The sequence below is a fragment of the Hyperoodon ampullatus genome (genome assembly GCF_949752795.1).
Source record: "Hyperoodon ampullatus genome assembly, chromosome: 3".
Taxonomy (NCBI): Eukaryota; Metazoa; Chordata; class Mammalia; order Artiodactyla; family Ziphiidae; genus Hyperoodon; species Hyperoodon ampullatus.
The window spans coordinates 131,314,438-131,342,435 of record NC_136916.1 but is presented as its reverse complement, the minus strand read 5'-3'; the positions used below and the strand labels follow the sequence as shown (position 1 = coordinate 131,342,435).

The 27,998-nt window shown below is 39.5% G+C and overlaps 1 protein-coding gene across 2 annotated transcripts in view; it reads right to left on the bottom strand.

Moving 5' to 3' along the window:
• Nucleotides 1-388: 388 nt before the first annotated feature.
• FRMD6 (FERM domain containing 6) overlaps nt 389-27,998 on the bottom strand; it is a gene marked incomplete at both ends in the record, with an annotated part of 33,021 nt that continues 5,411 nt past the window's right edge. Inside the window, 12 exons of one of the 2 annotated variants that reach the window (XM_079700093.1) lie at nt 389-673; nt 2,665-2,756; nt 4,582-4,713; nt 5,434-5,769; nt 10,531-10,705; nt 13,184-13,252; nt 14,144-14,209; nt 17,661-17,816; nt 20,994-21,180; nt 23,392-23,468; nt 24,445-24,548; nt 27,464-27,554. In XM_079700093.1, coding sequence (XP_079556219.1) covers nt 389-673; nt 2,665-2,756; nt 4,582-4,713; nt 5,434-5,769; nt 10,531-10,705; nt 13,184-13,252; nt 14,144-14,209; nt 17,661-17,816; nt 20,994-21,180; nt 23,392-23,468; nt 24,445-24,548; nt 27,464-27,554 — 1,770 coding nt within the window. The remainder of the gene's footprint in view (nt 674-2,664; nt 2,757-4,581; nt 4,714-5,433; nt 5,770-10,530; nt 10,706-13,183; nt 13,253-14,143; nt 14,210-17,660; nt 17,817-20,993; nt 21,181-23,391; nt 23,469-24,444; nt 24,549-27,463; nt 27,555-27,998) is intronic. The other variant, XM_079700092.1, reaches the window with a different exon arrangement.

The window sequence follows — 27,998 nt, the reverse complement described above, 5'->3', positions numbered from 1 at the left end:
ACAAGCAAACAAAGGAACCCAACAACATCTTTCACATGATAAAAAAAAAGTGTTACACATAACTGAACTGGGAAACAAAACAATGAACAAACACACCACAGTTGGATATTCTGAAGGCTTGGTAACCAGTAAAGCACATTTCCTTCCAAAGGATCAGTGAACTTCTGGGCACTTGTCTTGGTGTACATTCTCTATAGTCCTTTTACTTCTATGTAATACTTAAAGTGCAACTGTCCCTCAGCTTTTATTTCTGTCGCAAATATTATAAAGAAAGAGCTATGTTTGGGGTGAAGAAAATATGGCACAGTAATAGGTAAAGAAAGAACCCATGGCTTTCACAGCCTCTAGCGAACAGCAGGCTGTCTGTACAGCTGCACATAGACGTCCTTTATACAACAAACTCTGGAACTTCATCGTGGGTGAGATCCAGAGAAAAGTATTTGCTGGTTCTTTTGACTGGAAAAGCATCTTGGATGTTGACACACTGCTGAGCCAAGCAGCTGCTGCAATAGAGGCCTTCCTCATCCAGTTCATGGCCGCACCCAAAGGTATAACTCTGAGCAGTGTCCTGACACAGCCCTGCAATGCGCAAAAAGTCTTTCTGATACAGTCTGATGTCATCGAGGCTCAAGCTATGTCGATCGGTGGAGGTCTTTGGTTTTCGACATATAGTCTATAAGACAAGAGAAGGTTGAAACAACTTTAAGAGCATAGACTAAAGCTAAAGTTTAGCACTATTTGCCTTGTACAGAGAGGAGCTGCAAAATCATAAAAGATTAAGGAATCCTTATATGTTAGGAAGTGGTTTCCAATCTGTGGTCTGTGGGCCCTGGGGCCCTGTGGGGCAAAACGTCACTACCACCACCACCAATAATAGCAGCTAGCATTTACTGAGCCCTTATTATGTGCTAGACCCTAGAATTCATTCAATCTTCCCATCAGTCTGTGAGCCAGGTGCTATTATTCTCCCTCCTCTACAGATGAATAACCCAAGGCACAGGGAAGTCAGTGCAATGTGAATCCAATTGTCTCTAGCATCTCAGAAACCAAGCAGTTATCTTAAAATCAGGTTGCAGAGGTAAAGATACTGTTTCTCGGTTTTTCCATGAGGATATGGCAATTCAGCACGGCAACACTCTCATGCTGAGGTCTGTTATTCTTTTAATAAGAAATGGGAAAACAAACCAATTATTACTCAAGAAACACAGTTTAAAAAACTATTTTTTCAAAAGCCAGAATTCTTGGGTAGAAAAATAACATGAAGTGCTCTTGGTATAGCAAATGTTGCGAGACAGCCCCAGGATAAAGAGGTGGGCTCCCGAACACGGCAAGAGGTCACACTCTGACAAATGCTCCACACAGCAGGTAGCAGACTTTTAGAACTCATTATCCCAAGAGGTGGTTCCAGATGAAAATATAAGTAGGTTAAAAAATGGTTCCAATAATTACATGAATGGAAGATCCTTAATGGTTACTTAATGAAACGAGGCATTACAGTTCTAATCCACTTTTGCGGCTGAAACCACAAAGGCCAGCCTTGTTAGAATAAGATATCACTTTTGCTGGAGGCAAAAGTACCAGGAAGAAAGAACAGAGCCTGAGTTCAACAACATTTTACTTGGAAGGGTCAGGTCTGAGAGCCTCCTGAAGATGACGATCCTTGTACTGACGTCTTCTGAGGCTCCACTGAAACTTCACATAGAGTTCATCAGGTCATCACCACAAAGCATCAAGGCAGGCACGCAAATGCTCTTCCCATCTGGTAGATGTGGAAGCTGATCCTTCGCTGTGCCCCACAAACGTTCATGTACAGTAAGAGCTAACGCTGACTGGCAGGGCTGGGGCGCAAACCCAGTCAGTTTGACCCTGGAGCTTGTAGCCCTAATCATCATGCTACATGTACTGCAATAAATATCACTCATTGGAGTTCCCAGAAGAATATTTAATAAAATGTCATGTTCACATTATGGTTACTTAAATGGAAAAGAAAAAAAGGACAAATGAGAAAAAAGGGAAGAAAGAAAGAAAAATATAGGAGGCAAAGATTGCCAGAATACAAGAGAAAGAAAGAAAAGAGGAACACATGTAGAAGGAAAAAAACAAAAGAGACAGAGAGCACCCAAGTGCTTCCCTGGAGACAGAGGTGAATATCAGCAGTAGATTATATCGAAATGCTGCAATGGTGTATTTTAATTTATCTACATCTTCTGATAGTTTAATAGTCTAACCAGTGATCATGGGTTATCAAATGCTCTAGCTTAGCATAGTTTGAAAATTCAATCTGAATGGAATAATTAGAGTGTGGAAACATTTCTACCACAACACACCTCATGAGAAAATTACCCTCCCAGTTGTTGAGATCAACACACACACACATACACACACCAGAATTAACCTGAAGCCTGAAGACTAGAGGCTTCCCACCCACATAAAGTATGAAACAAAGTACATAGTTTATCCAAATAAAAACCCAACTCAAAGATAAACAGAACTAGAAAATAAATGGACATAAATTCAGACTAAAACTAGAATGTATGTATCTACTAGGAATCATTTCATTAAGGTTTTAAATTTCTGCTCATTTATGTAATTATAAATGTAAGTTCCTATTTAAAATTTTCTATACCTTCAGCTGCTGATTTAAAATTTCAATCCTTTCCATACCTGTGGGAGAGAATCAGTGCTCTGGCCTCGAAGTTTGACCACCGTCTCGGAGGAGCTGGAGGTGGAAGAACCAATTTCTTTCACAATCAACCCTAAAGTGAAACGCAGAGGAAAACCAGTGAAGACTTCAAACTATTCATCCCTCTTGCCACTCATCTGACATATACTGCTACCAAGAAGGAAGGGGCAACTATTAACCACTGCCCACACATCTCACTGTGGCCCTTTGGCAGCAGACGACCAGGGGGGGATCACATTCTCTCCTTGTGCTGCAGTGAACAGGAGGAGTGAGATATATGCGGGGTTAGAGCACAGGACGGAGGTTAGAAACTGCATTTCCTAAAATAAACTTTTAATTAAGCTATTTATGATGCAGTTAGGAATGAACACAAACGCTGAAGGTGCAAAGCAATCTCTTTACTGTATCTCCTAAAGCTCCCCCCACTCTCCACACAACACTGACTTTGAATTTAACCTGGACACAGCCTCTACGTCTGGTTCTACTTAGACGAGCAGTGGGTAAGTGCGGGGCTCGGGCCTCCTCTGGAGTCACACAGATCTGGGTGGGAACTGGGTTCAGGTAAGTTAAGGAGCTGTGTGTCCTGGCCAGTGTCTGTGTGTCCTTGTGTCTGTCTGCTCCTTAAAATGGCGCTGAGCCTAGCACCCATCCAACTAAAGAGCAAACGCTCACAAAGGGCTAGGTCCAGGACCAGCATATGGAACACACTGTGTTCCGGAGGCTCCTCTTGGCCAGCGGGAACACCGTGGCACAGGCCTCCTGCAGCAGATCCCACCATGAGACACCAAAATGGGAGGCCACAGTGAGAAGTCAGTTCTGGGGCTCTGAGGTCAACGGAGCTCCTCATCACCCCAGTGGTCGGGGAAACTGATAATTCAGAAACAGAAATCCAGGGGCTGACACTTCCCTAAGTGACTGTGGCATGGGAATAAAGCACCCAGGAAAAATGTTTTGAAGGTAAAATTGTCAATGAGAACTGGAGATGTAAGTGAAGACCACTCATATTTTTCTTGCAAACAGATGGAGCAAGTGAATAGGTCAGGGCCCAGAGCCCTAAGGCTAAGTGGCTTAAGCACATTTCCACCTGATAAAAAAAGAACCTTGAGTAAGTAAGGTGATTTTTATTCAGCCACTGCTAGTAACCTACAGAAATGACTTTTCGTATTCTATCTCTTTAGAAGGGTCTCATAATAATTCAGTGTCTAGAGTGTATTGTTTGATGATTAGTTCAATTAAAAAATGATATATGTACATTCTTGGTTTACATGTAGACAGTTTAAATTATTCTCAGATGACACTCATGTCTTGGGGGTTGGTACAAAGTGCTTGAGTAGAAGATCTTTCTCTAGAAAGCTCCTTATCTTCTAAAAAGCCTTAAACTTTTGAGTCAATCTTCATAGGAAGAAGATGTGGACTAGTGCACTGGTTGGCACTGGGTATGGTTCCTTTTGAATTTCCTTGTAAATGTGCCCTTTTCTGCCTGTAAATAATTTGCTCCAAAACCCAGAACCAGCCCTAGAAAACTCAGTATCAAGCCTGGTGCTCAGAACACTGAACAGACTCCTGCCAAACTTCCACAAGAATGAAGGATAGAGCAGTACACTACGTCACTACTCAATCTTAGCTCCATGGTTTTAAAACAATGGGCTTAAACTGTAGAGATTTTGGCAAACTAGGATGATGCAAAGAAGAAAATAAAAACATCCATAACCCCATCATCCAGAGAAAAGGCTATTAATATTTTTATGTATATTTTGTCATATACATGTAAACATTTTTATAATTTGAGATCATACTATCTAAACAATTTGTACTGTTTTTCTTACCTAGGTTTCTTACATTATTAAGTATCCTCTGAACCCACTAGCTAAGGAGAGGACCTTCCCGAGGGAGCTCACCAGAGTGTCCATTCAGCTTCCGAGACAGGAGCATGTCCTCTGTGATGTAGATGCACATGTCTGGGCTGACTTCCAGGGGCTCTTCGTTCATCCTCTCCAGGTCCCTGGGGTCGTCAACCAACATCTCTATTTCTGACACAGAAGAAAGAAAAGACATTTAGTGACATAAGGGGAAATGGCCACTGTAATTCATAGCCACTCCTTGAGGGAGATTATTTAATTATTCATATTTAAAAATAAATCTGCTAATGAGACTCCATGCTTCTCTTCTTCACAGGACTGCTGTGTTATCTTCATGTCTGCTAATGCCATGATTTGACTGTCAATTATTCTTTCTCTCTAAGAAAAGAGAAAAGCTGTACTAGCATGCTGTAATAACGAAGGGCCCAAGGAGACTGATGGGTCGTTTGCCTCATGCCAAAGCAGACTGTCGACAAGGACAGAATGAGTAGTGCAGGAAGCTCCCCATCACCCACAGCTGACTTCTCTCAGAGCATTTAGCGACTTGACTTGATATCCACGTGAATTCTAGAGTAAGCACACGTATGTTCTGCAGTTTTCCTTAAATGGAATCAGTGTATCTTCTCCCCAAACCTGAATGCTATAGCGATTATTTGAAACAGAAAAATTAAAAAAGATGCACACAAGTACTAAGTTTGGCTGATACAGGCTATAGGTCTGATCGTATCTCCTTAACACAGGGTTAAGCAGCCAAATGCTGTGTTCCTTTCTTCTCTATTACTACATCAATTCTACAGAAACAATAATGCGAAAAAACTGGAAGAGAAAAAGCAGAGCATCCCAGGCGACAGGTCAGCACTGTTAGCTCGGAGGGCCTCGGGGGCAGGTTACCATCGTCCTGCAAATCCTCCTCCAGCCGGTCCTTGCCGCCACTCTCCACCCCGGAGGTGTGGGAGCTGCCGTGGCTGGTCATGGAGCTGCAGGTTTTCAGCTTGCGGTGGATGGCGCTGCCAGGGTAGGCATCTTCGGGGCCTGCGTCCCGGGCCTTGGTGTCGGCCTCGATGCCCGAGGTGTGAGAGCTGCTGTGGCTGGCGGTGGAGTGACGGGACAGGCGCTTATGCTTCATGCTGCCCGCGCTGCTCCCGCTGGCCCGGGACCGCTTCTCCAGCTGGTCCATGTCGAGGTCCAGGTTGTCGCTGATGTAAGATTCCCGGTACTGCTTCTTCTCTGTGTGGTGAGGAAGACAGCTCGTCATTATATTCAACCAAGGCAGAAGGAACAGCTGATTAGTTGGGGTCAAGCCACGAACAAGTACAATTTCACATTCAGAAGTGAGTGGAAAGTGCTAATAATTCTGATAGGAGCTCAATTTAAGAAGACTGCAAAATGAATAAAAACCAGTACCATAGCTATGAGGCGAGTATTTAACTACTCAAAGTTTTAAAGCTTCAAACACCATAGAAGAATGCTACTCAAAGTGTAAGATGGCAGATCACTTCTTGTCTGCAAACTGTTATTGGTCCACAGTGGAATAAGTTCAGGAATTGAGAATAAACATTTAGAAACTTTCAAAGTGATCTGACATTGCCAAGACACCCACGAATGTGATTTTGAACTTTGCAAAAGTATCGGTCCACAGTGGATTAGAAGTTTTTAAAAATCTGGTCCTTCCCCACAGATAATTTCAAAATGACTGCTACAGAAATGGTTCAATAAATATACTTATGCTAATTGCCTTTCATTTGATTTGTTCATCTGTTCAATTTGGGCCATTGTTAGCTTAGCTCTAACTGTTGAAGACAATTTAAAATAAAATAAAATTATTCTTCTGAGAATTCCTTTCAAAAAATTCTAGAATTTAGATTTTCATGGATGAAGATTGCTTTTCTCCATTTAGGCTGAGTCAGTGAGGTTTTACGATCTATTAAGAACACATAGTAATCACTACTGGTTTGATAATTTATACTCATGTAGCCTCTGATTGATAAAACTGTTCTTTGATTTAACGTGTCAGTACACCTCTTTAAGGTAGCAAAGACACAATATTGGAAAGTCCCTTTTATCCAATGCTAAACTAACCATTACATAAAGGCACAAAGTTACAACTGAGCTACAGGTGTACAACTGATACAATCATACTATTTTTGTGCTTCAGGTCAGAAATTTAAAACAAAGAAATAGTTAAACTGCCTTGTATCTTTAATACTGATGAGAAATAACATATTAGAACAATGTTAAAAATGGAGAGTGCATTTGGGGAATGTTAAATTGATATTATTTCAGAAACTGCTGACTACTAGACTAATTGGGTTCTCAAGGGCCTGTTAATGGATTTAATTGTACTGTGTCTTCGTTAAGTAAAAATACTTGCACTCTTGATGTTTGAATCCAGCTCTGAAGTATAATCACCACAGGCTTCCCCAGAGAGGGAATGAACATCAGCAGGAAGAAAAAATATGCATTCCAGGATGCAAAATGGAAAAAATGCTTGGAGAAGGCTGTGTGTACATTTCTGGGCTTCAGCCCTTTCATGTCAATTCTAAGGAATCGAGCTGAAACCACAAAGGTGAGTGTGTGTAGCCCTACAGAGGCAGACTGGAACCAGACATCAGAGCCTAACACACACCTCACTGCAACCAAAGTACATCCATCTACAGCCCATTTTTTAGGGTTAGACTGGGTTCTAATGATTCCTATTTTCTGAAGGCAATAGGAGTTAAGATGAAGATGAAGAACTAAAGGGGTCTGCAAAATTCTCATACTTTCTATTCACTTTAGTTTCAATACAATAGCCATGTGGCCCTTGGAAGGGTGGAAAGTGAAGAGAAAAAGTAAAAAAAAAAAAGTCCTATATGGTGTTCGAGTTCTAAGACAATTGAGAATTGTGGATCTAATAATTTTAAAGCTTTTCTATCTCTTTACAAATAGCCCTTTTACTCCCAAATTTCTGGTAGATTTGGAATCAACTACAGTTATTCTATACTCACAAGCATAGTCACTAGAAGACAAGCACTTTGCCAACTTGTTTTCTATCTAATAGGAGCCTAGCATGAATTAGTTCCTGTCAATGTGTCAGCGCAGCCTTGGTGTTCCATTTGCTGGCTTCTATTCCTGTCATCGTGCTTTATCTCTTAGACCCTCTGCAAACATTTAAGAAGCTTCACACCAATCAGTTACAAAATGAAGAAAACAAGGGCTTCCCTGGTGTCGCAGTGGTTGAGAGTCTGCCTGCCAATGCAGGGGACACGGGTTCGTGCCCCGGTCCGGGAAGATCCCACATGCCGCGGAGCGGCTGGGCCTGTGAGCCATGGCCGCTGCTGAGCCTGCGCGTCCGGAGCCTGTGCTCCGCAACGGGAGAGGCCACAACAGTGAGAGGCCCGTGTACCGCAAAAAAAAAAAAAAAAAAAGAAGGAAACGCTGAAATAATTCTGAAATTTATTCTAAGAGATGCAAAATGCAACCTCTCACCCCCTAGTAATCACTGGTGTCAACAGGGCAAATCATCAATGTGTCAGTGTTCTATTTATTCCCTCTACTGTAAAAGCCCACAGACCACCAAGTTTTTCGTATGTTATTTTATAATATAATGCAGTCAATGTGCCCTCTTGACACAGACCTAAGAATAAGCCCTAGCTATTGAATAAAGCTGAGGTGAAAAAAATTTTTAATGACAGAAAGCATTTTTTATCCATCTGTTCTAAATACCGTTAAGATTCTTGTGAACATTTTTACTATAAAATGAGAAAACAGCGTTTCAGACAAGGTGACTCTAGATGAAATTTAATTAATAAAATATAAATTCTTCTCATGCTGTGATTTTGGCTAATGTTAATAGCTTTTTTTGTTTAAAATGATGGAGTCCTTAAGTGTGGGTGAGATAACTGGATTCAGGCCAAGGTAAGTCCAAAGAAAACTGTTTCAGGTTTTCTTCAGATCTGGAGGGATTTCTAAGCAGAGAAAACTAAAGATGTAAAGGAAAAAAAGCCACCCCCGCAAAATCTATCTATATGTATCCATGTAAAAGATCCGATCCGCACCTTTATCATTCCCTCACTGCCTCTACTCACATAAGCTCCCAAATGCACTTGGTGCTGTGCCTGATAACAGACAAAGCCCTCCCCTCTTAACTCCACATTCTATGTAATTTTGCTTTAGAACCTGTAGGCGACGTTCGTGAATTCTTTCAAGCTCCAAGGGGCTCCCATTAAGGTCACCTAAACAAGAATTTACTAAAATGCTGCTGGCAGAGAGCTGCTGGAATAAGTGAATTTCTCAAGGTGCCAAGTTGGCCATTTAGGAATGAAGCCAACTTGGCAAAATGATGGGCTCCGCACCTAAGTTACCTATTCTCACACGCTTTCTTGGCGCTTCTGTCCTGTTTAAATTCCTAATCTTCACATCAGCGTCAGAGAGGTATATGAATTTATTATACTGATGAGTCATCGTGGGAAAGAACTGGCAGTCTAGCAGCAGGGGAAGCCAATACACTTGACAGTGAGACCAATTCTCTCCGAAGACAGATGCAGTTTGGTGGCAGACAGTGGAAAATGATTCACATTCCAACTACTACTTAAATTACAATGGCTTCTCCAAACTGGGTCTCATTTAAATTGACAGACAGCTTTTGAGAGAAATCAATCAGATGCAAACCTCTATAAGGTTTTTGTTTGTTAAGAGAGAAAATGGTACAGATGAACCTGTGTGCAAGGCACAAATAGAGACACAGATGTAGAGAAAAAACATATGGACCCCAAGGGGGGGAAAGGAGGGTGGGATGAACTGGGAGATTAGGATTGACATATATACACTAATATGTATAAAACAGATAACTAATGAGAACCTGCTGTATAGCACAGGGAACTCTACTCAGTGCTCTGTGGTGACCTAAATGGGAAGGAAATCCAAAAAAGAGGGGATATGTGTATACACATAGCTGATTCACTTCGCTGTACAGCAGAAACTAACACAACATTGTTAAGCAACTATACTCCAATTAGGAAAAAAAAAAAAAAGAGGACAGGTACTTGTCTCACTTCTATAAGAAAAGTGAGGTCTGAGAGGTCGAAATCTGTTTCCGATATGGACCTAAGATATGAATCTGCCTCCTAATGTTCATGCAAATACCCCAAATCGAATCCGATCGAATTACCAAGAATTACTACAAAATGAGTTTGCAAAAACATCGAAGACATTAAAAAACCAAATACGCAAAGTAGCATTTTTGGGGATTAGAAGCTGGAGTGTGCCGAACAGGGTAACCACAGGAGATAAAGAGTTAACCATTAGGTTAATACTGTGAAGTTGAAGTCTGCTGCTAGAAGTCCCTATCCCTGTCTTCCTCTCTTCACCATGACTTGACCCCACTTTCAGGGCCTGGAACTCTGAAGCCCCAAAGGCACTGCTCTATTCTGTGTCTCAGCAAAGCTCCCACAGGACTGGCTGACAAGATCCTCAATTGTAAACCTCTCTCTCCTTTGTTTGTCTTTCTTGCTCAGCCAGACGTGGGGCCTCCTAGCAGTCAACAAGAGACTGGAGACATTCTGTGACCCACCTTTATTGCCACTCTAACCTAAGGAATAATCACACTGGAAGGAATTCCAGATAGCCTGTGGATAACAGCACCAAGGTGGATCAGTGTATAAACAAAGCTCTGAGATGCAGATAAAAGCTGATATGCACATAAACCCTGGCCTGCACCTTCATGTGGTGGCTTTCTGCAAGAATTCTCAAGCCAAGTGTGGGGAAACCTTACAGAGACTGTTCTCGAAGGTAGCTAAATGGCAGGGATAATCTCGGATATGCTGACTAGCACTGTGGGCCTTCCGGGACAGTGCTGAGATGAAACAGGAATGATGCTGGGGATCTGGAGACACCGGTCCCCAGGTCCCACTCTTCAGAAGACTAAAGCCCCAGTTCTTGGCAGCTGTAGGGTAGGGGGCCCCCGGTGGCAAAAGCACCATCTGCTTCCCGCCCGAGACCCTGCAGGACCTTCGTTTTCCTCCAGCTTCCGGATGTGGCGCAGGACAGGCTGCAGGTTCATGTAGAGGCGGTGGCTGTTACTCAGGAGCTGCAGAAGGTGTCTGGAGCGCATGGGGCACCCCGTGTAGTAGATGAGCTTCCTGGCTGAGGGCAAGCCATCTGGCAAAATCTCAAACTTCTTCCCCTGTGGAGGGAAGGCATGAATCAGATCAGGAAGAAAAGTGTCCGATGTGCCAAGCTCCCCTTCATTTTCTAGTTAGTAAGGAAAACTACAGACTCAGAAATAGATGTATAAAGCTCCATCCAAAATTCCCAGAGCATAAATTACTGTTTTCCCTTTCAAAAACGTCACAGGACAGAGGATTACCAAAAATTCAGGGAAGTGCCTAGCCAGGGTCTTGTGGTTCCATCTTTGGTTTCTCTGGCTGGCCAGGCCATTTACATAATGGAGAAGAGAAGGGCCCATCACAAAAGCATCCTTAAATGTAATCCCAACACCCTAACTCAGTAAACAAGACAACAAATTCTAGAAGGGTAATGCATTCAACTATCTGTTGAACACTTACAATGTACCAAACACTTTGCTAGGCCCTGAGAAAATAACAGCGCAGAGGACAAAGTCCCTACCCCTATGTCACTACATTCTGGTGGGAGAGATGGTAAATAAACACATAAAATAATTGCAGCTTATGATAAATTCTGGGAAGGAAATAAACAAGGAGTTATGATAGTGAACAATAAAGGATATCTATTTAGGGTTTAGGAAAAATGAAAAACTCTCTAGTTGGATAAAAGAGGGAGCTGGAAGCCAGAAGGACAGTTAGAGGGATGAGACAGGAAGGAGAAATAAGAGATGGAAGTAGCCTAAGTATCTTTCTGTCAGTAGAGGCATCTCATTCATTAGGTTTGGGATCATTAACATAAAGTTCTAAGTTGAGGGTGAGGGTTTGGCAAAGTTCCTTACAGTTATGGAATGTTATTAACTCCTTTAACTTTCCTGACAATGAACAGGGCAGCAGGACTACAGAAAGGAATATTCCAGGCACAGTGATTCTCAGCTGGAGAGGAGAGATAAAGCAAAAAGTCACTTTGCACTTAAAGTCAGTGCAAAGCAATATGGGGTTGTATAACTCAGACATGGATGGAATTTTTTACCTCTCGACTTTCCATTTTAAAAGGAACCAACATTGGATCTCAATGCTAGAATGCTTATAACTTACACTTAATGAGCACTAAGCATGTATTAACTCACTTAATCCTCACAAGTCTATAGGGTAGGGGGGTACAGTCAATTATCCCCATTTTGGAATGAAGAACCCAAGGCACAGAGATGTTAAGTGATTTGCCCAGGGTCACACAACCAGGCAGGGCTGGGCTGGCTGCAAGAAGAATCATCTGGGAAGTTTGCCAAAATAGATTCCTGGTCTCCACCCCAGACCAACTGAATCAAAAATCTCTTAGGTGAGGATGATGAGGCCCGGAAATCTAAATAAGCCCCTCAGATGCGAGTGATACACAACTAGATTCAGGAACTACTGGGTGCAGGGCCCTTAAGGAATTCAATTTCTATAAATGTATTTTATTACTTCTTAATTGGGGACATGAAGGGGGCAAGTGGGGTAATAATTTGCTCATTTACAAATAGCTCCACTCCTTTCCCAAAGAGCTTGAATGAGAAAGAGCCAGTGAGTAGGAGGCAGGTCAGGCCCCATTTAATGTATGAGTGAAGTGAAATCAGATTGGACTGTGCCCAATGTAAAGTCAGAAACAGGTCTTTTAACTCCCAGGGCAATGTGGAGTCAGTGCCCAAATGCTATTTGGCAACAGAGCCCTTTATTTATATAGGCCATCTTCCTGATGGAAAGAAAGAAGCACATGTGTCCTAATCCTTATCTTCCTCCTTTCTTTGTGTATTTTTTCCAATAATTTCGTAACAAAGCGAAATTATGAATTTTAACGACCACTAGAAATACATATAATTAACTGTAATTCTTTGAACCCTCCCCCAAATGGATACAGCTGACAAAACAGTGAAACAGCTGGGAAAAATCAAGAATTTGCTCCAACAAAAGAAAGTGTATCATTCTCAATAATCTAAAAGTAAAAGTACTTTTCCCGTTAAGAATTGCAGTCCTTTCTTTATAATGATGAGTTTCAACAGACAGATATTAATAGAAACATCTTTTTATATCACTCTTTATTCTTTGCTCAAGAGAAGTTAGCTTCCACAAGAACTGGCCAACCCCCATGCTAAGAGTAATTTACCCTCTGATTACAGCTCTCTGTTTTCTAATCCCTCTGCTGTACATTTTTAAAAACAATTCTGTTTGATGAATTCATCTTGAACTTTTCCCATCACATTTCTTCTGAAACTAGAATAACTTAGGGTAGGGTGGTGGGGACCAGATACACAAATTAAAATTAGGAATTTCTTTTGCTATAAGACTCTGTGTTTTAGGTTCACTACTGAAAAGTGGCAAGGATTATAATTATAGCACATGCATAAGAATATAAGACAGCTAACTATTTTCATCTTCAATTTTGAGAAAATATCAAGTTTTGTGCCTGAAACAATATTTTGTTTAAGAAAACAAAACAAAAAACAATACAAGTCCACAAAAACAAAAAACTGAGTACTTTAAGTCAGTTATTTTAAACTCACCACAAACACCAACTTTCCAACATTGGTCCAAGGGAAATCATAAAGTAATTGTTTCTCTTCATCTAAATTCTGTGGAAAGAATTATAAGAGTTACTTATAACTCTTACAAGTAATGCAGAGAGAGTTACTGAGGAAACTGACAGCTATTCTAAAACAGCTCTAACTTCTTTCCCAGAAAACTAAAATACAATAATTAAAATCTGAAAGAGGTCCCCAACTCTCTTTGGAGATATGCAGACAGTACTTAAAAGAGGAGTGATACAATTCTGTCGCTTTTGGTTCCTGAGTGACTGTGTTAACCTGCCCTTTTAAGGCAATCTTTTCCCTTCTGGCCTATCCCTAAATTTAAATAAAAAGTCCAGAAGACTCAGGCATTCAAGAGATGAGATAAGGCACTCAGACTTTCATAACTGGATATTTTGCCTATATCGAAGATAAGGCATCCTTATATTCTCCCAGGTCTCACAGAGGGAGGCATCTCTCTCCCTTGTTGATGGCTGTAGCATAAAACCATCCCACCTGCAAAAGGATGATGGTAACTACTTACTCAAGGGACAGGTTTTATCAGAAAATTGTAACGGAAATTGAAATGTCTGGTCAGTCACTGTATTAAAAAGTCATTTTTCTTTCCACAGTTATAGATACACCAGATGATAAAAAATAATAATAAAAATTAATGACACACAAAGAAAAATGTCTGGATATTAATGATCTGTGAGTGATGAACTGCAGCCAATCTTTGGTTTGTTGTTTTCTGTTCTAGAGGACTTATTAGTGTCAAGGATCAGACTGCTTTACTTCGTCTATCCCACATTATCTACATCTGTGCTAGACAAATAGGAAGTAATGACCAATCAATGACTGGAAATGGACCAGTGAACCTATCGCAGGACCAGGCAGGCACACTGCCAGAGTAAGACATAGTGGATGCCATTTGACACTTACTTCTCATTAACTAACCTGAAAAATCTGTATTCCCCGCATGGTCAATCCAAGGGTCAGAGAAGCTTCAATTTCCCTTTTATCCTATAGGGATAAAATTGTATGAAAAAGTATATTTTTCTTCTATAATGAACAATTCAGCACCAAAGAAAAGAACCAAAGATAAATTTCAGGATTAGAAAGCTTTTGACTTAAAATAACTTTGCCTTTCTGCATCCCTTGTTTTCTATAAGATTTAAGAAAATCATGGGTACATATTAAATCAGTAATGGTATTTTCTACTTTCTAAATCCCTGCGATTTCAAAGTTTTAGTGTTTTTACTATATTATATACACTTTCATATCTGACAATATTCTAAATATTTGTGTTACTGAGAACTCTAGTAAGACTATTTTGCTACTTTTACATCATTTTTTAAATCTTCTCTCTTATGCTTAATCTTTTTTCAGAAGTTAGAATCTTGAATATAAGGTTGTAGTTATATTCTGAGGTGTACTAGACTTTATGTGTCTAAAACTGGTTAAATCTCCCAACTCTGAAAACAAAGTCAGAGGCAAGCCTGAATAGTTAATGCTCTTTCATGAAGATAGCTAATAAAGCTATAAAAGCTTTACATTCAGTTAGTCTTGAAAGAAAATACTTATGTTTAAAAAGTTCAATTATCACTTGCCAATACGATATACATTCTACCAGCTAAACCATAAACTAAAAAAAAAAAAAAAAAACCTACAACAAGTATAAGAGAAAAAATTGTACAATTAAGAATGTATTCTGAACTTGGCCACATCTTCTAAGTGCTCATTTGTAACAAGTGGATATAAGGTATGAAGTTCAAAATAGAAAACAAAATTGCTGAGTAACTAAAATATTTTCATTATGAGATTTCTCAATAAAAACAATAAATGAGTACATGCAGATCTTTATTACATTTACTGCCAGTTTTTGCATGATCATGGAAAGGAAAATTTTTAGAAAATGCATCCTTACCTGGCATAGTAAAGAGAAGCCACAGCCTATTTTCACTATTAGGGCTGTTTTTTCCCACTAATACTTTTTTTTTTTTTTGCGATAAGCGGGCCTCTCACTGTTGTGGCCTCTCCCGTTGCGGAGCACAGGCTCCGGACGCGCAGGCTCAGCGGCCATGGCTCACGGGCCCAGCCACTCCGCGGCATGTGGGATCTTCCCGGACCGGGGCACGAACCCGTGTCCCCTGCATCGGCAGGCGGTCTCTCAACCACTGCGCCACCAGGGAAGCCCCCCCCACTAATACTCTTTACATCAAGAAAGGCACACACAGTACAGGTTTAACAGGAGAAACCAATCCATCACTATGCGCTTAGGCCAATTTCCCTTTCAAGGCTGTTCTGATTGCTTCCTGAAATAAGATTGTGCGCATAAAAATGTTGGTAGTGCGGGTATGAGGTGCGTATTACTGGGAAAGAGGCACAGAGGTTTTTTTTGTTGTTGTTGTTCTTGTTGTTTTAAGCTTCCTGTCTTCTATCTCCATTTTATTAACAGGCCTTAAATGAAGCAGTTTTAATGGCGGCCACGTGATTTCTTTAAAGAATGAAAATTCTGCCTATAAGGAAAACATATCTACTTCCCCACCTCATTCAGTTCATTAGTATTAGTTATCTTGTTTTAAGCAGACCAGAGTGATTTTCTATGACACATAAAAGTAGTGCACTTTAAGCAAGCTGAAAGATTAATTTTTACATGAAAGATAAATTGGAGATATCTACTTCACTAAAGGATTCCTAATAGGATCTTAATAGGATTCTTTAAAATACCAAAGCTTCCCTACAAAATAAAAAGCAACCAATATTTACTGAGCATTCACTAATGTGCCAGGCACTCCATCTGGTTATTTCAGATTCACCATCTTGTTGAATCTTCCCAACCTGTGATATGTATAGGATCTTTCCCACTTAACAGATGCCCAGGATTGTAGCAACAGTTGCCTAGGATCCCAGCAAGAGTGAATGCTGACGGAGGGTTTATAAAGCCACAGTCTTTCTGATATATCATTCATACTTCTAATACATTTAAAAATATAAATTTATTGTCAAAAAATGTCATTTATTTGCATTTTCTCATATAAATTGAGGTGTCACAATGAACCCCCTTAAAAGAAAAAAAAGAACTCAGTCTTCCAGGAATTTAGCTGAAGAGATCTTGTGGAACTCTATGCCTTTGAAAGATGACAGGGCATTAACAATGCATCTCTTGTGCATGAAAGGAAAAATAACATCCTTTGCTCTCTTTTTAAGTCTTTTGAACCAGCCAGGAAAATTACCCAGCAATATATCCAAACTACGGTCTAGTCTCCAACTGTCTAGTTATGTTAATCTTACCACAAAGGATGTAGGAGAGAAAACACACCTAACAATAACAATGATAATGGTAAAGGCAACACGTTTAATTTCATGCCTAACACGTGCTGGGTACTGTTTTAAGCACTTTTCACCCACTAATTCCTTTAGTCTCCAATAAACCTCAGAGATTATTGGGTATGTTACCATCCCCATTTATCTATGGGGAAACTAAAGCACAGAGAGGATAAGTAACATGCCTAAGGTTACACAGTAAGGGGTGAAGCTGGGATTTAATCCCAGCAAGGTAGGCCCAACAGACCGCACTCTGAACCACTGCATCCTATTTGGTTGGAGAATAAATATACCTTTGAATACTTAAGTGGGAATTCAAGGGTTCTTGCCATGGAAGTGATACTTGTGAAATAGGGAGAGGAGTGGGAAGGAGAAGCAGGAGAGAAGACAGAACGTGATAAATAGTATTGCCAGTTCCCTGCAGAGCCCGCCCCAGTTATTATTTGGGTCTGTGACCTCTGACCCAGGATGGAAAAATGAGGCTAGAGACACAAGAACACAAAACACAAGGACACAGGAGAAAGGCAGTAACAAACTTTAGAGTGACAGCACAGAGTCAGTGGTTTAAGCACACAGGCTCTTGTCAAGTAGACCTGGGTTGAATCCTGGCTCTTACTAGTTTTGTGATCTTTGGTGTGTATCCTGGTCTGTAAAATGAAGATTACAGTCCTATCTTATAGTTATGAGGATTTTTAAAAGAGGCTAAATATAAAGTGGCCCCATAAACACAATATTCAATAAACATTAGCTATTGTGGTGATGTTCTTATTACTAATGGATACATGCAGGTACGGCTTCACTTCAAGGAGTATTAAAAATTACTGATCGAACAAGTTGCAAATGTTACTCCCCAAGGCAGAAATGCAGATTTGGGAAGGAGAAAAATAACTATTTCATAATCACTGAAAAGCCAGATGCACAATTTACAGCCACTTGTTATCTCAATACTAGGACCATTAAAAAGACTCCATTCTGCTCCCAGGACTGAGGAAAAGCATCACTGACTCCAAGACTGACCAATGATGACAAACAGCAGTTGAAATGAAACTCTTTTAAAAGCCCATTAAAAAAAATTAAAATGACAACTTTAAATAAAAGCTTCTCCTGATCAAGGAGGTATGGCTGCAGACCTACTGCAGTTTTGTACCTTATACAATCTGTAGTAATGAACGGCAACATCATCCAGTCGGACGGCCTCTTTGATATATTTAAGATGAGCCTCAGAAGCTGTCAGTGCGAACTGATCTTTGTGCATGTTTGGAATGTGCTTCAGGATGTAGTCCTTCCCTCTCTTGGAAACAACCTGTTGGAATACAATGGGAGCGCAATGCAACATTTGTTGGAGGGATGCAAATACTACCTTCATCCCCCAAATGATGAAAGGATGAGAACCGAAAATAGGCCATGTAAATTGGCTGATTTCCATTAGAAAATTCCCACGCTTATTCTTTTTTGATCATCTGTTATGTGACCTGGCTGAATCAGCTAATACTAGAAGCTACAGAGTCAATTTAGTTGTAGTACTCCATATCTAAGAAGAAAAATCACAAGAAATGGGAAAAATATGTTCTCTTGGTTTTAAAATCACCAACAAAGAAAAACCATGCAAACTTGCACAATTTTGTCCACCTCACTGCTTGTACTTGCAGAATTATTGGTACCATGAAATGCAGCCACTGTCAGCACATCTTCAGGTTCCGGATCCTACTTAACTCTTCTAAAATTACAGCCACAGAGTGGGAGGTTCTAAATGTTAATCCGAAGAAAGCAGGGGACTGCGAGGAATTCTCAGAAACATTTCTGGTTTTTGCATAAGAGGCTGATATGAACACTCTACTCAAATGCTTATGAGAAAACAGTTTCACTCAAATATTCATTACAATTCACTGCGACTTCAGTTTTCATCAGACAGTAGTCAAAGCTTTTAGATATCAAAAATATATAGTATCCAGTAGCTGCAGGTTCAAAGAAAGGTGTTGATAAGTTAAAAGTCTCAGCTGATTTCACGAAGATTATAAAATATGGAAAGAATTATGCAAAGTAAACAAAAAGCATTTTAGTGCTTAAAATGACCAGGATTTGAAAATTAGAGAATTTTTAGTTTTATCATTGTTTTTATAGTTACTGATGTTTTGTTTCTTCCTATGAATATTTTAAGGAGAATTAAACATGATGAGTTATTGGCCAATAATCAAGTTTTGCTGAGAACTCAAGTTACAGATTTTTCTTTCTAGGTTTCTTTTACATGGAGATCACCTAAATCAGTACTTGTCAATCTTTTTCAGGTCAAAGAACCCCTAGAAAATAATATCTGTAAGGGCAATGAAGTAGATGATTTTGGTGATCGCAAGGGTTGAGGAAGCTGGTATCTCGGCACCCTGGGTGCCATGGCACACTAATGGGAAGCTCTGCTTTAAAGACCAAGGGTCATTGAGTACCTGATGATAACTAGAGAATGTAAATACAGGTTAATTTTGGCCCAACAGACATTGCTATGTAATAGCCTGACATCTTTTGTGGGTTTTCTTGAACAACTGAAGCACTGTCAGCCAGTGAACAAAAGCTTATATTGAGCACCGTGATGTGAAATGCTGAAGAAACAGAAAAGGTTAAGTTTATGCCTGTCCTTTAGAATATGCTAAGAAACACTTAGATCACTGGGTGCAAGAGACAAACAGAGCATTTGAAAATAAAATACTTATGTTCAGGGTCTTATTGAGCCCAGAGGAGGGGCACTGGGCACCTAGACAGTCTGCCCAGGGAACCACACCTGAGCTGATGAGCAGGAGTAGCCAGGTAAAACAGGGAGGGGGCCTCACCAGCTAAAGGAGCTTCAGACAGAAAGGCCCAATGTGTGAAACACCACAGTAGGTGTGGAGACACAGAAATTACTGGGTGTTGCTACAACACAACACACAAGGTGCAGGACAATCAGAAAGGAAGCTAGAAAGGCTGGCAGGGACCACATGCTGGGAAGTTCCTAGGTCATGCTTGGGAGCCTGGGCTTCACTCCACAGATGAAGGTTTAAATCAGAAGTAAAATCAACTCCTCTGCAAGCTGTGAGTAAAGCCTGAAGCAGGGACAAGCATCTGCAGGAGTGCTGATGAGAGCTGGAGCCTGGGAAACATGAAGAACCACGACGGGGAGGACACGTGGTAATGTTTAGGAAGTTAAGAGCAACAAAAATACAAGCGAATCTTATTTCTTAAGCTGGGTGATGCGGAATCAAGGGTTTATGTTAGAGGATGTTTTCGTTGACTGGATGGCGCAGGGAGAAAGAAGGGTGATAAGAAAGAGCGCCGAGTGACTCAAGTTTCTAAGTGATCAGGTGGATGGCAGTGCCACTGACTGAGGTTAGGAACACAGGGGTAGGAACACAGGGAATTGAGGTGGGAAGAAGAAGAATTTGATTTGGGACATTCTGAGTGTGAGGTGCCTATGGGTAAACAGCTGTCTTACAGATATAGGGGAGAGAAACAGATTCAGGAGGTGCCAGCACATAGGTGGTTGTAAAAAGCATTAATTTGGAGGAGATCTCCTGGGATGTGAGTGACTAAGTGTCAAATGCAGCAGAGAAATTCAGGAAAAGAAGTGACAAGTGTCCACCGGATTTGGCAATTTAAAGGTCACTGCTGGCTTTAAGGACAGCACCATGAGTGGAGGGGGTGGTGAGGAAAGAAGGCAGATGGATGTGGGTTGAGGATTACACGTCGAAGTAAAGAAGCTAAAAAATCAAATATACGTAGTCACTTTTTCAAGAAGCTTTACTGAGAAGGGAAGGCGAGATTGGTAGGTCTTCTTTCCCTCCCTCCTTTCTTCCCTGAGGATGGGGAGGTGTGAAGCAAACAAAGTATGTTCTGACTTAAGAAGAGTTAATTGGGGTAGAGGCTGAAGATACGGGAGAGAGAGATGTCTCAGCAGAGACCTAGAGGAAGAATGGGAAGCGATATCAACAGGGTGGGGATGGAGAAAGGACCTCTGAGACAGTCAGTGTGCTCAAATAACCTAAGTTTTCTTGCTGAAGTAAGGGGGTTGCTCCTCTTTTGTGAGTGAAGGAGATGGTGGTCAGATCAAGCAGTTTACTTATATTTGTTTCCTCAACACAGGAGAAGCTGTGAATGATCTCACCTTTTAAAGAGTAATGTTTTTCTCCCTTCGAAGGGAAAAAATGTTGCTTGACTTAAGAGTAAATAAGAAGGTCAAGGCCATGTAAATGCCAAAAGAAGGCTGGCAAATTCCAAGTTCCACCATCTTTAGGATGGATAGCAATCCTCTTCCTCATAAGCCATAAGCAGATTGAGTCCATCAAGAGACTGTATGTGCCACGCTCTCAAGTATGAAATGTGTATCTGGGTGTCATGGAGGGTGTACTGGCCATCAAACATCTGGGTTCCCAGTTCTTGTAGCAGCATGACTACCCACACAATGAACTAGAAATGTGCTAGAGAAAACACTTTAGAATTTGAAAACAGTGCCTACCCAAGATGGGAAGTAAGCCTCGGGCTCAAAGTATTTTCCATAGTGCTTATTCCTTTTGAAGTTCCCAAGATCAGCCTGCAGAGCGAAGGCTGCCAGCAGGAAGTAGGCCTCCTCTCGGAGCACACACTGGGAATGAAGAACTTGTTTTCTCAGGTGCCAGTAATAATAGTATCTTGCTGCTCTGTCACTAGGAAAATAAAACAGAACTCACATTTTGATGGAACAATCTAAAGGCATGTAAACAACCCAAATCCTGCTATCCATCTGGTGACAAGAGCTCTTCTGTTCCTGCTCCCTCCTCCCCCCTCCCTCCTCACTCACTGAAAAGGGGGAGGTTGTAGCTAATACTGGATTGCTGCCTAACTGCTGCTTCACCAAGGTTGCAGGGTGTTAGGACCCCAAGTGAGACTACCCAGACTGCAAAAATAACACTTCCTATGGCCAACAGCATTTGATTCATTCAGAGAATGGAAAACAGATCTGAATCATTCCACTCCAATGTGGGATATACTACATTGAACAAGTATTAGAATAGAAGCCTAGGCATCTGTTGTCTGTATTAAAATAATTTTGCTACAATAATGCTGCACACATGACACAAATAAGGACAAATCTGAGGAGACGATCCTGGCTTGAATGTTATGCTGTCCTTTTTTGTTTTGTTTTTCATCTGAGCACATTACAAATACACTAAGGCCCTTTTCAAAATATTTCTGTTTATATGCCCTACTAGAAAAGAATTTGCCTAACTATGAATAGTCTTTTTTTCCTCTAAGAATGAATAAACTGAAAACTCTCCTTAAATCTTTTTTTTTTTAATTAAGTGGCTGTTACTTTATGGGTGTGATTTTATAGGCACATGTTGTAAGAATCATGATAGTCGTCACAAATGGAAATACTAATAGTGCAGTCATTACAATCCATTGAGGTCAGAAATAAATACAGTCCCCATTAAATACACTGAGTAAGAAGTGCTGATTGGGGAAAAATATGGTCAAGCTCCAAAAAATGTCACAGGCAAACAGGACGCCTCTGTGATCAAAGTAAAAATGCAAGAAAAATGTGTGTGTGTGTGTGTGTGTGTGTGTATGTATTTAATGAGTATTTGTCTCCCTATTACTTTAGGTTGAATGTTCACCTGAGATTAATAGCTCATTAGTTGACGATAATAAAAACATACGGGTTTACTTTAACCAAGACTGTGTTTAAAAATGAAAAGTTTAAAATTTAAAAATAAAGCATTTATGTAATTTTTTTTTTCCCTTATGACTTTTCCGAGCACTTCTTTTTATAATGTTGAGTACACAGTGTTTGGACTAGCTCATCACTGGGGAAAAGGGCAGAAGTATGGGGATCAATTAAACATTCATTAGTCCCAGGGGGCTAATTAGTGGCTAAATAATATATTTTCCTTCTTTCCAGCACATTCCATTCCAATTAAGTAAACTGAGTAAAAGTTTATATAAACTGAGAATAACTAGAAAAGTTTCTCTGCTTTAAAAACGTTCTTTACGGGCTAATACTTTTTACTTTTTAATTTGCATGTGGCAGTAACATAAATATTAAGAGCAAATCTCAGATACAACTCATTAGCCACAGGTATCTTTGTCCCTTTTACGTGGGTTTTCTCAAAATTTAAAAATAAGTAAGTAAAACACAGAGTTCACATTTCTAGTATTTTCTATCAGCCAACAAAATCACCTCTGAAAGTCTTCCAGCACTGAATCCTCCTATACAAATAATAAACTGAGCTTCTAAACTGGGGAATTCTGAGTCTGTATCATGAGCACAGTATTATTCATGCACCTGCCTCCAGAAAAAGAATCAATTACCTGCCCTTGCCAAACTGCATCTAAGATTCTCACAGGATACCTCCACTGGGTGTAATCTTAGCTTTAAAGCTACTGCCAAGAACAGAAGCAAGACCCCAAAAGTGAAAAGAAAACCAGGCTATATAAACACCCATGCATTTTTATAGGACAGAGTTCCTGCTGCTGTTCCACTCCCCACACCACCACCAGAAAAGAATATAATCCATTAGCCAACTTTCCACTTTACATGAGTGCTAGTTCTTTCTTAAAGGAAGTATCTTTTTGGTGACTGATTTGTTATTGAAAATGTGGAGTAGAGAAAATGTGAGCTGATGAGATGGTTAACATTTTCAATGAGAGTCTAACATTATCACTCATTCATTCAACAAATGTTTATTGAGTGTCTACTGTACCTCTGTTTTAGGGACTGAAGATACATGCGTGTGTAAAAAATTTTTTTTAAAATCCCTGCTCTTTTATATTCTAGCAGGTGGAGACAAACAATAAACACAAGTACTTTATCTGATATGTTAGAGGATGAGTACTGTAGAAAAATAACGGTTCGGAATTTCTCCCTGTCCTCATACCTGATCAATCGGCCATTTTCCACATAGTACTGCACGCGGAAGTGGATGATCATAGGGGGTCCAAACTGGTCAATACCCTAAACAAAGACATGCGTAAAAATCAGGCTGTTTCTAGTTACTTCAAAAGTGGGTTTCAAAAATAACAAATACCATTATTTACATGTTACTTTGTAAACACTGAAAGGTTTGATCTACTTCTAATGAGTAGGGGCTTGCAGCGGATAGACAGTTGTCTCAGTTGTCCTAGATGGATACCAGGTTTATGCGAAAACGGGAAGTTTTATAACTATATCTGATACTCATTCACTGTAATGCCAATGACAACATACGGGAAGATAAAAATAAATGCCAGTGGAAATTTCTAGCTGAGATCCAGCTCCTCTCTCAGCTCTGTCCCCTGTGGTGACCATTTGCTCCTCATTACAATGTTCTGTTCGTCTGACATTCCACATACCAAATGCTAACATGCTGTTTGTTTATTTAGACATTCATGTTCCTTACTTTGTAGTTGGCTTTGAAGTAGCCTTCCAGTTTACTCCAAGAATTCTTAAATACAAATTGGAGGATCAAGGATTAGACACTGGGGATTATTACTGATTTGCGAGGGGGTGATCTTGAAAACACTAGGTAAATTCCCAGTGAATGCTCCCCTATGCAAATGGAAGGCACCGGTTCAATAAAGTAACAAAATATCAAATGTAAGGATAGTAAAAGTGTATTTTAAAATGACTAATAATTTCTAGACCATCAGTTTTGACAACTAACGTGGCCAAAGAACAGGAACAAATACTTTTTCCATGCTTTTCATTTCAAAACATTATCCCAAGATTACTAAAAAGTTATTATCCAATATTATTTTAGCAGATATTCAAAATATATTGCTACATGCTATAAGCTATTAATACTTCACTAATGTGATATTTTAGAACTTATAATTCATTTCCCTTTCCCAATCTTTACTGTATAAAGTGTTAAGATATTTTTCTAATGTATAATAATTAAAATAAACCTTTTAAAAAATCAAAAGAATTTTGCTCATAAATGTAATCTCACCCAAGTGACTTCGTATTGTCGTACCTTGCTGGCCTCTTTCTTCCATTCTTTTGGACAATACTTATAAAGTTTTTGTGACAACTCCATATACACATGTTCATTATCTGCACATTAAAAAAAAAGGAGACAAGGTGATAAAGGATAGATTTTTTTAAAAGAAAAGAAATGGGTTTTTCAAAAAAGCCTCAAGATTTGTGAATGTACTCTGAATTCACATATTACCAAGAAAACTCAACAGGATATTAAAAGATAAAAGGTTCTGTGGGATAGACATTAATGACAATCTTTATGAATTATTTTACTTTTGCAATAGAGAACACGTCTCATTAAAAATATGTTAACATTTATAAGAAATATTAGATTCCAACCCTTACTTTTACTTAGTCTCTGGGGTCGTTATAACTTACAGTTTAACTTCCAACACTGTGGGTGTTACTCGGTTTTAGAAAAACATGCTCTTGTTTGACTGACAGAGGACTCATCTCATAAGTGCAAAGTAATGAAACAGGGCAGAAACACCGCCTTAATTGTTATGTAAGAAATTAGAAAACATTGATGAGAACCAACCCATTTCCAAGTGAGGAGCCTGACCCATGTGTTTTGTGAAGAATAGTCTTTAAGACCCATGTGCTTTGTGAAGAGAAGTCTTTTAGACTATTCCTTCTCCGTCTCCTCCACATAAAACAGCATGAAGAAATGATAAAGCATTACTCGCACTGCCTTTGGGATTGACCTTGTGGGAAGAGGAGAAGAATCTTATGCAAAACAAGAATGAATGTCAAAACATTTCTTCAAGGGAATGATGTTCTTAAGATGAACAGAACATAAGACTGCTAAAAAACCCATGTAAAAATGATCTAAACATGTGAAAACAAGCTGGTAAAAAATGTAAAAATTTTCTGATTTCCCAAATGGACTCTTTTAAAGAGAGAGATATTTCATATGAAAAGCCTTCCTATCTTGTACAGTTTTCAATCTTTTTATAAAAGCTCCTTCCTTTTCCTCTAACCATCACTATGGCAGCATGCTCTTGGAAAGCCCTGGATACAAATGTACTCATTCTGGAAGAGAAGTGTGTCTCTTTGACTACTTCAAGGATAACACACTTGACCACACTGTCACTCATGACTGAATGTTGGAGTTTGACTGGAAAAGCATCATAAGAGAACAGGAAGGGTAAAGCTACTTTTTGTCTATGAATGGCATATTAAGTCAACCAGTTTGGACAAAACGGGTAAGGAAGAGGTCCCCAAAACAATAGGACGCTACTAAAATCCACTTATCACAACTAAAACTATCTCCCATCTCTCTTATGTTACCAATTAAACATGAAATGGACAAGATCAGACAACCTTCCTGTTGAATCTGATTTGTATTTGGCTTGAGTTCCTGTCTGAAGAAGCAACATAATGAATAGAACAGACTGTTCACCATAATGGCACATACATATTTTTTTAAACTATCACTGTGTCTCTACCATCTGACAGTTTGACCAGAGTTCTGTACTTCAGGAATTCTCAAGCACACATCAATTCTGAAAACAGGTGGAACAGTGATTTCCATTTGACCTGAGAGAAAGCTGCAATGGAGAGAAGGCAAGGGATATGTCTAAAGCCACACGGCTAGCTAGTGGTAGAACCAAAATCAGAACCAGGTCATCTGATTCCTGTTCCAATGTTTTTTTGCCATCCTGCAGTCTCCCTTTTAAAAAGGACATCTGAAAAACTCTTATTTTGAAACCTAAGGAAGCTGTAAACTGGTTTTATGAGATTGACTTGTTCAACAACAAAGATCAACAGTGTGGCTGTAGCTGTAGTAAGAAGAATTAACTCTGAGTACAAAATAAAAGTAAGGTTATTTAGAATCTGTAGGGCATCTTATACCCCCAGACCCTTCCTTGAAAGAATGACTGAGATGTGTACTAATACAAGGATAGAGCTGAGCATTTGTGTTTTTATTGCTTTCACTACCACAGGAAGAAACTGAAGAGCAAATGGTTGGTTCCTCACTTCCTGCTCCATGCTCTCTGGCCTCTCCAGAGCTGTCTTTTTAGACAACTGAAAACAGGTCACATTTTGGAGCCGAACTTTTTGATCAGTTGATCATGATATACTTTCCAACACGGCAGACCTAAGCATTTTATGGTACTAACCAGATTCTCAAGGTATCATAAGCCTTTAAATTGAAACCAATTCTAGTAGTAGAAAATAATTCATATCCAAATATAAAATATAGATAAATTTCACAAAAAAAGGTCTCCTTGGAAAACTGAGCAAAGATTTGAAAGGTTTTTGGCATCTAGAAGACTAACTTAGAGAAATCTTAAAATATGATTTGAAAGAACGTTTTAAGGAATGGCTGCACTTAAACCCTGGGAACTTAACTCTGACTAAGGTGTTATTGGCAGAGAAAGCTTATATGGAGCCCTTTGCTTGAAAATCTTTTCCACATAAAGTATACAGAAGAAACTGATCCCCTATCTCCAAGTCATGTGTTCTGACTGGAAAAAAGAGAAGGGGTAAGGAAGGAAAAACAGAAAATAAAGAGTAAATTAATAGATCACTTTGTTATATTATATATTCAACAGCAAGAGAACCTGAATAGAGGAAAGTCAGTTTTATTATGTCTAAATGTCTTTTAATGTTAAAAATTATAAAACAATTTAAATTCAATTAAATTCCTACTAGCGCCAGCTGCTCCCTGAGTGCCAAGAAACAAAAATCAAGCTTAGTTCATTAAAACATAAAAGAGCAAGCACAGAAAACCCAGACCCCTAAAGAGGAACAAATTTTTAAGTTCAAACCATAATAAATTCATGACCTAAAATTCTAAACTTGTAAGAAATACAGAACAGTACTCATATTAAAATATGAGTACTAGATTAAAAATCATGATCAGTTTATGGGTATTTTGACAATCATAATTACATAACAATATGCTCAATTTAAGTTACAGCTATAAAATGTCATTTCCTCAGGGACAGTTGGCTAACTCCATCAGAGATGGGATTGAGACTTACTTTGTATAACACTGAGTCCAAAGAGGTGACAGTCCTTTAGCCTGAGTAGGTCACACACCTGGACCAGCAGCTGGTGACACAGAATTTTAACCTATAGGAAAAAAGACAAAAACAAACACACATTTAAGATAACAATTCAGCCAAGTCCAGACAGTGAGCCACAATCAGGCAATGTAATGCATCCCAAATACATGCCTTGAAGGGACAAGCAGACACTAGCAAAACAACAGTTGGTTTATGGAAATCACTTTAATCTGCAGCTGTGTTTCAATAATAATGATCACAATTCAAATTTCTACAACCTGGTAATAAAGTACCACTGCAATCTTGTACAAGACTCATAAATCTTAGGATACATGGGCAAGGCCTTACTCTATAGCCGTGGTGCATGATAAATATGTATTTCAGAAGGAACCCCAAATAGCCTAATCAGATTATCAAAATTATTAATTTGGCAAGTATCTTTACAAGGAAAGTTTTCCTCTTGATGGTCTAAACAAAATGCTCACATACTGCACAATGAGTGAATACCTAC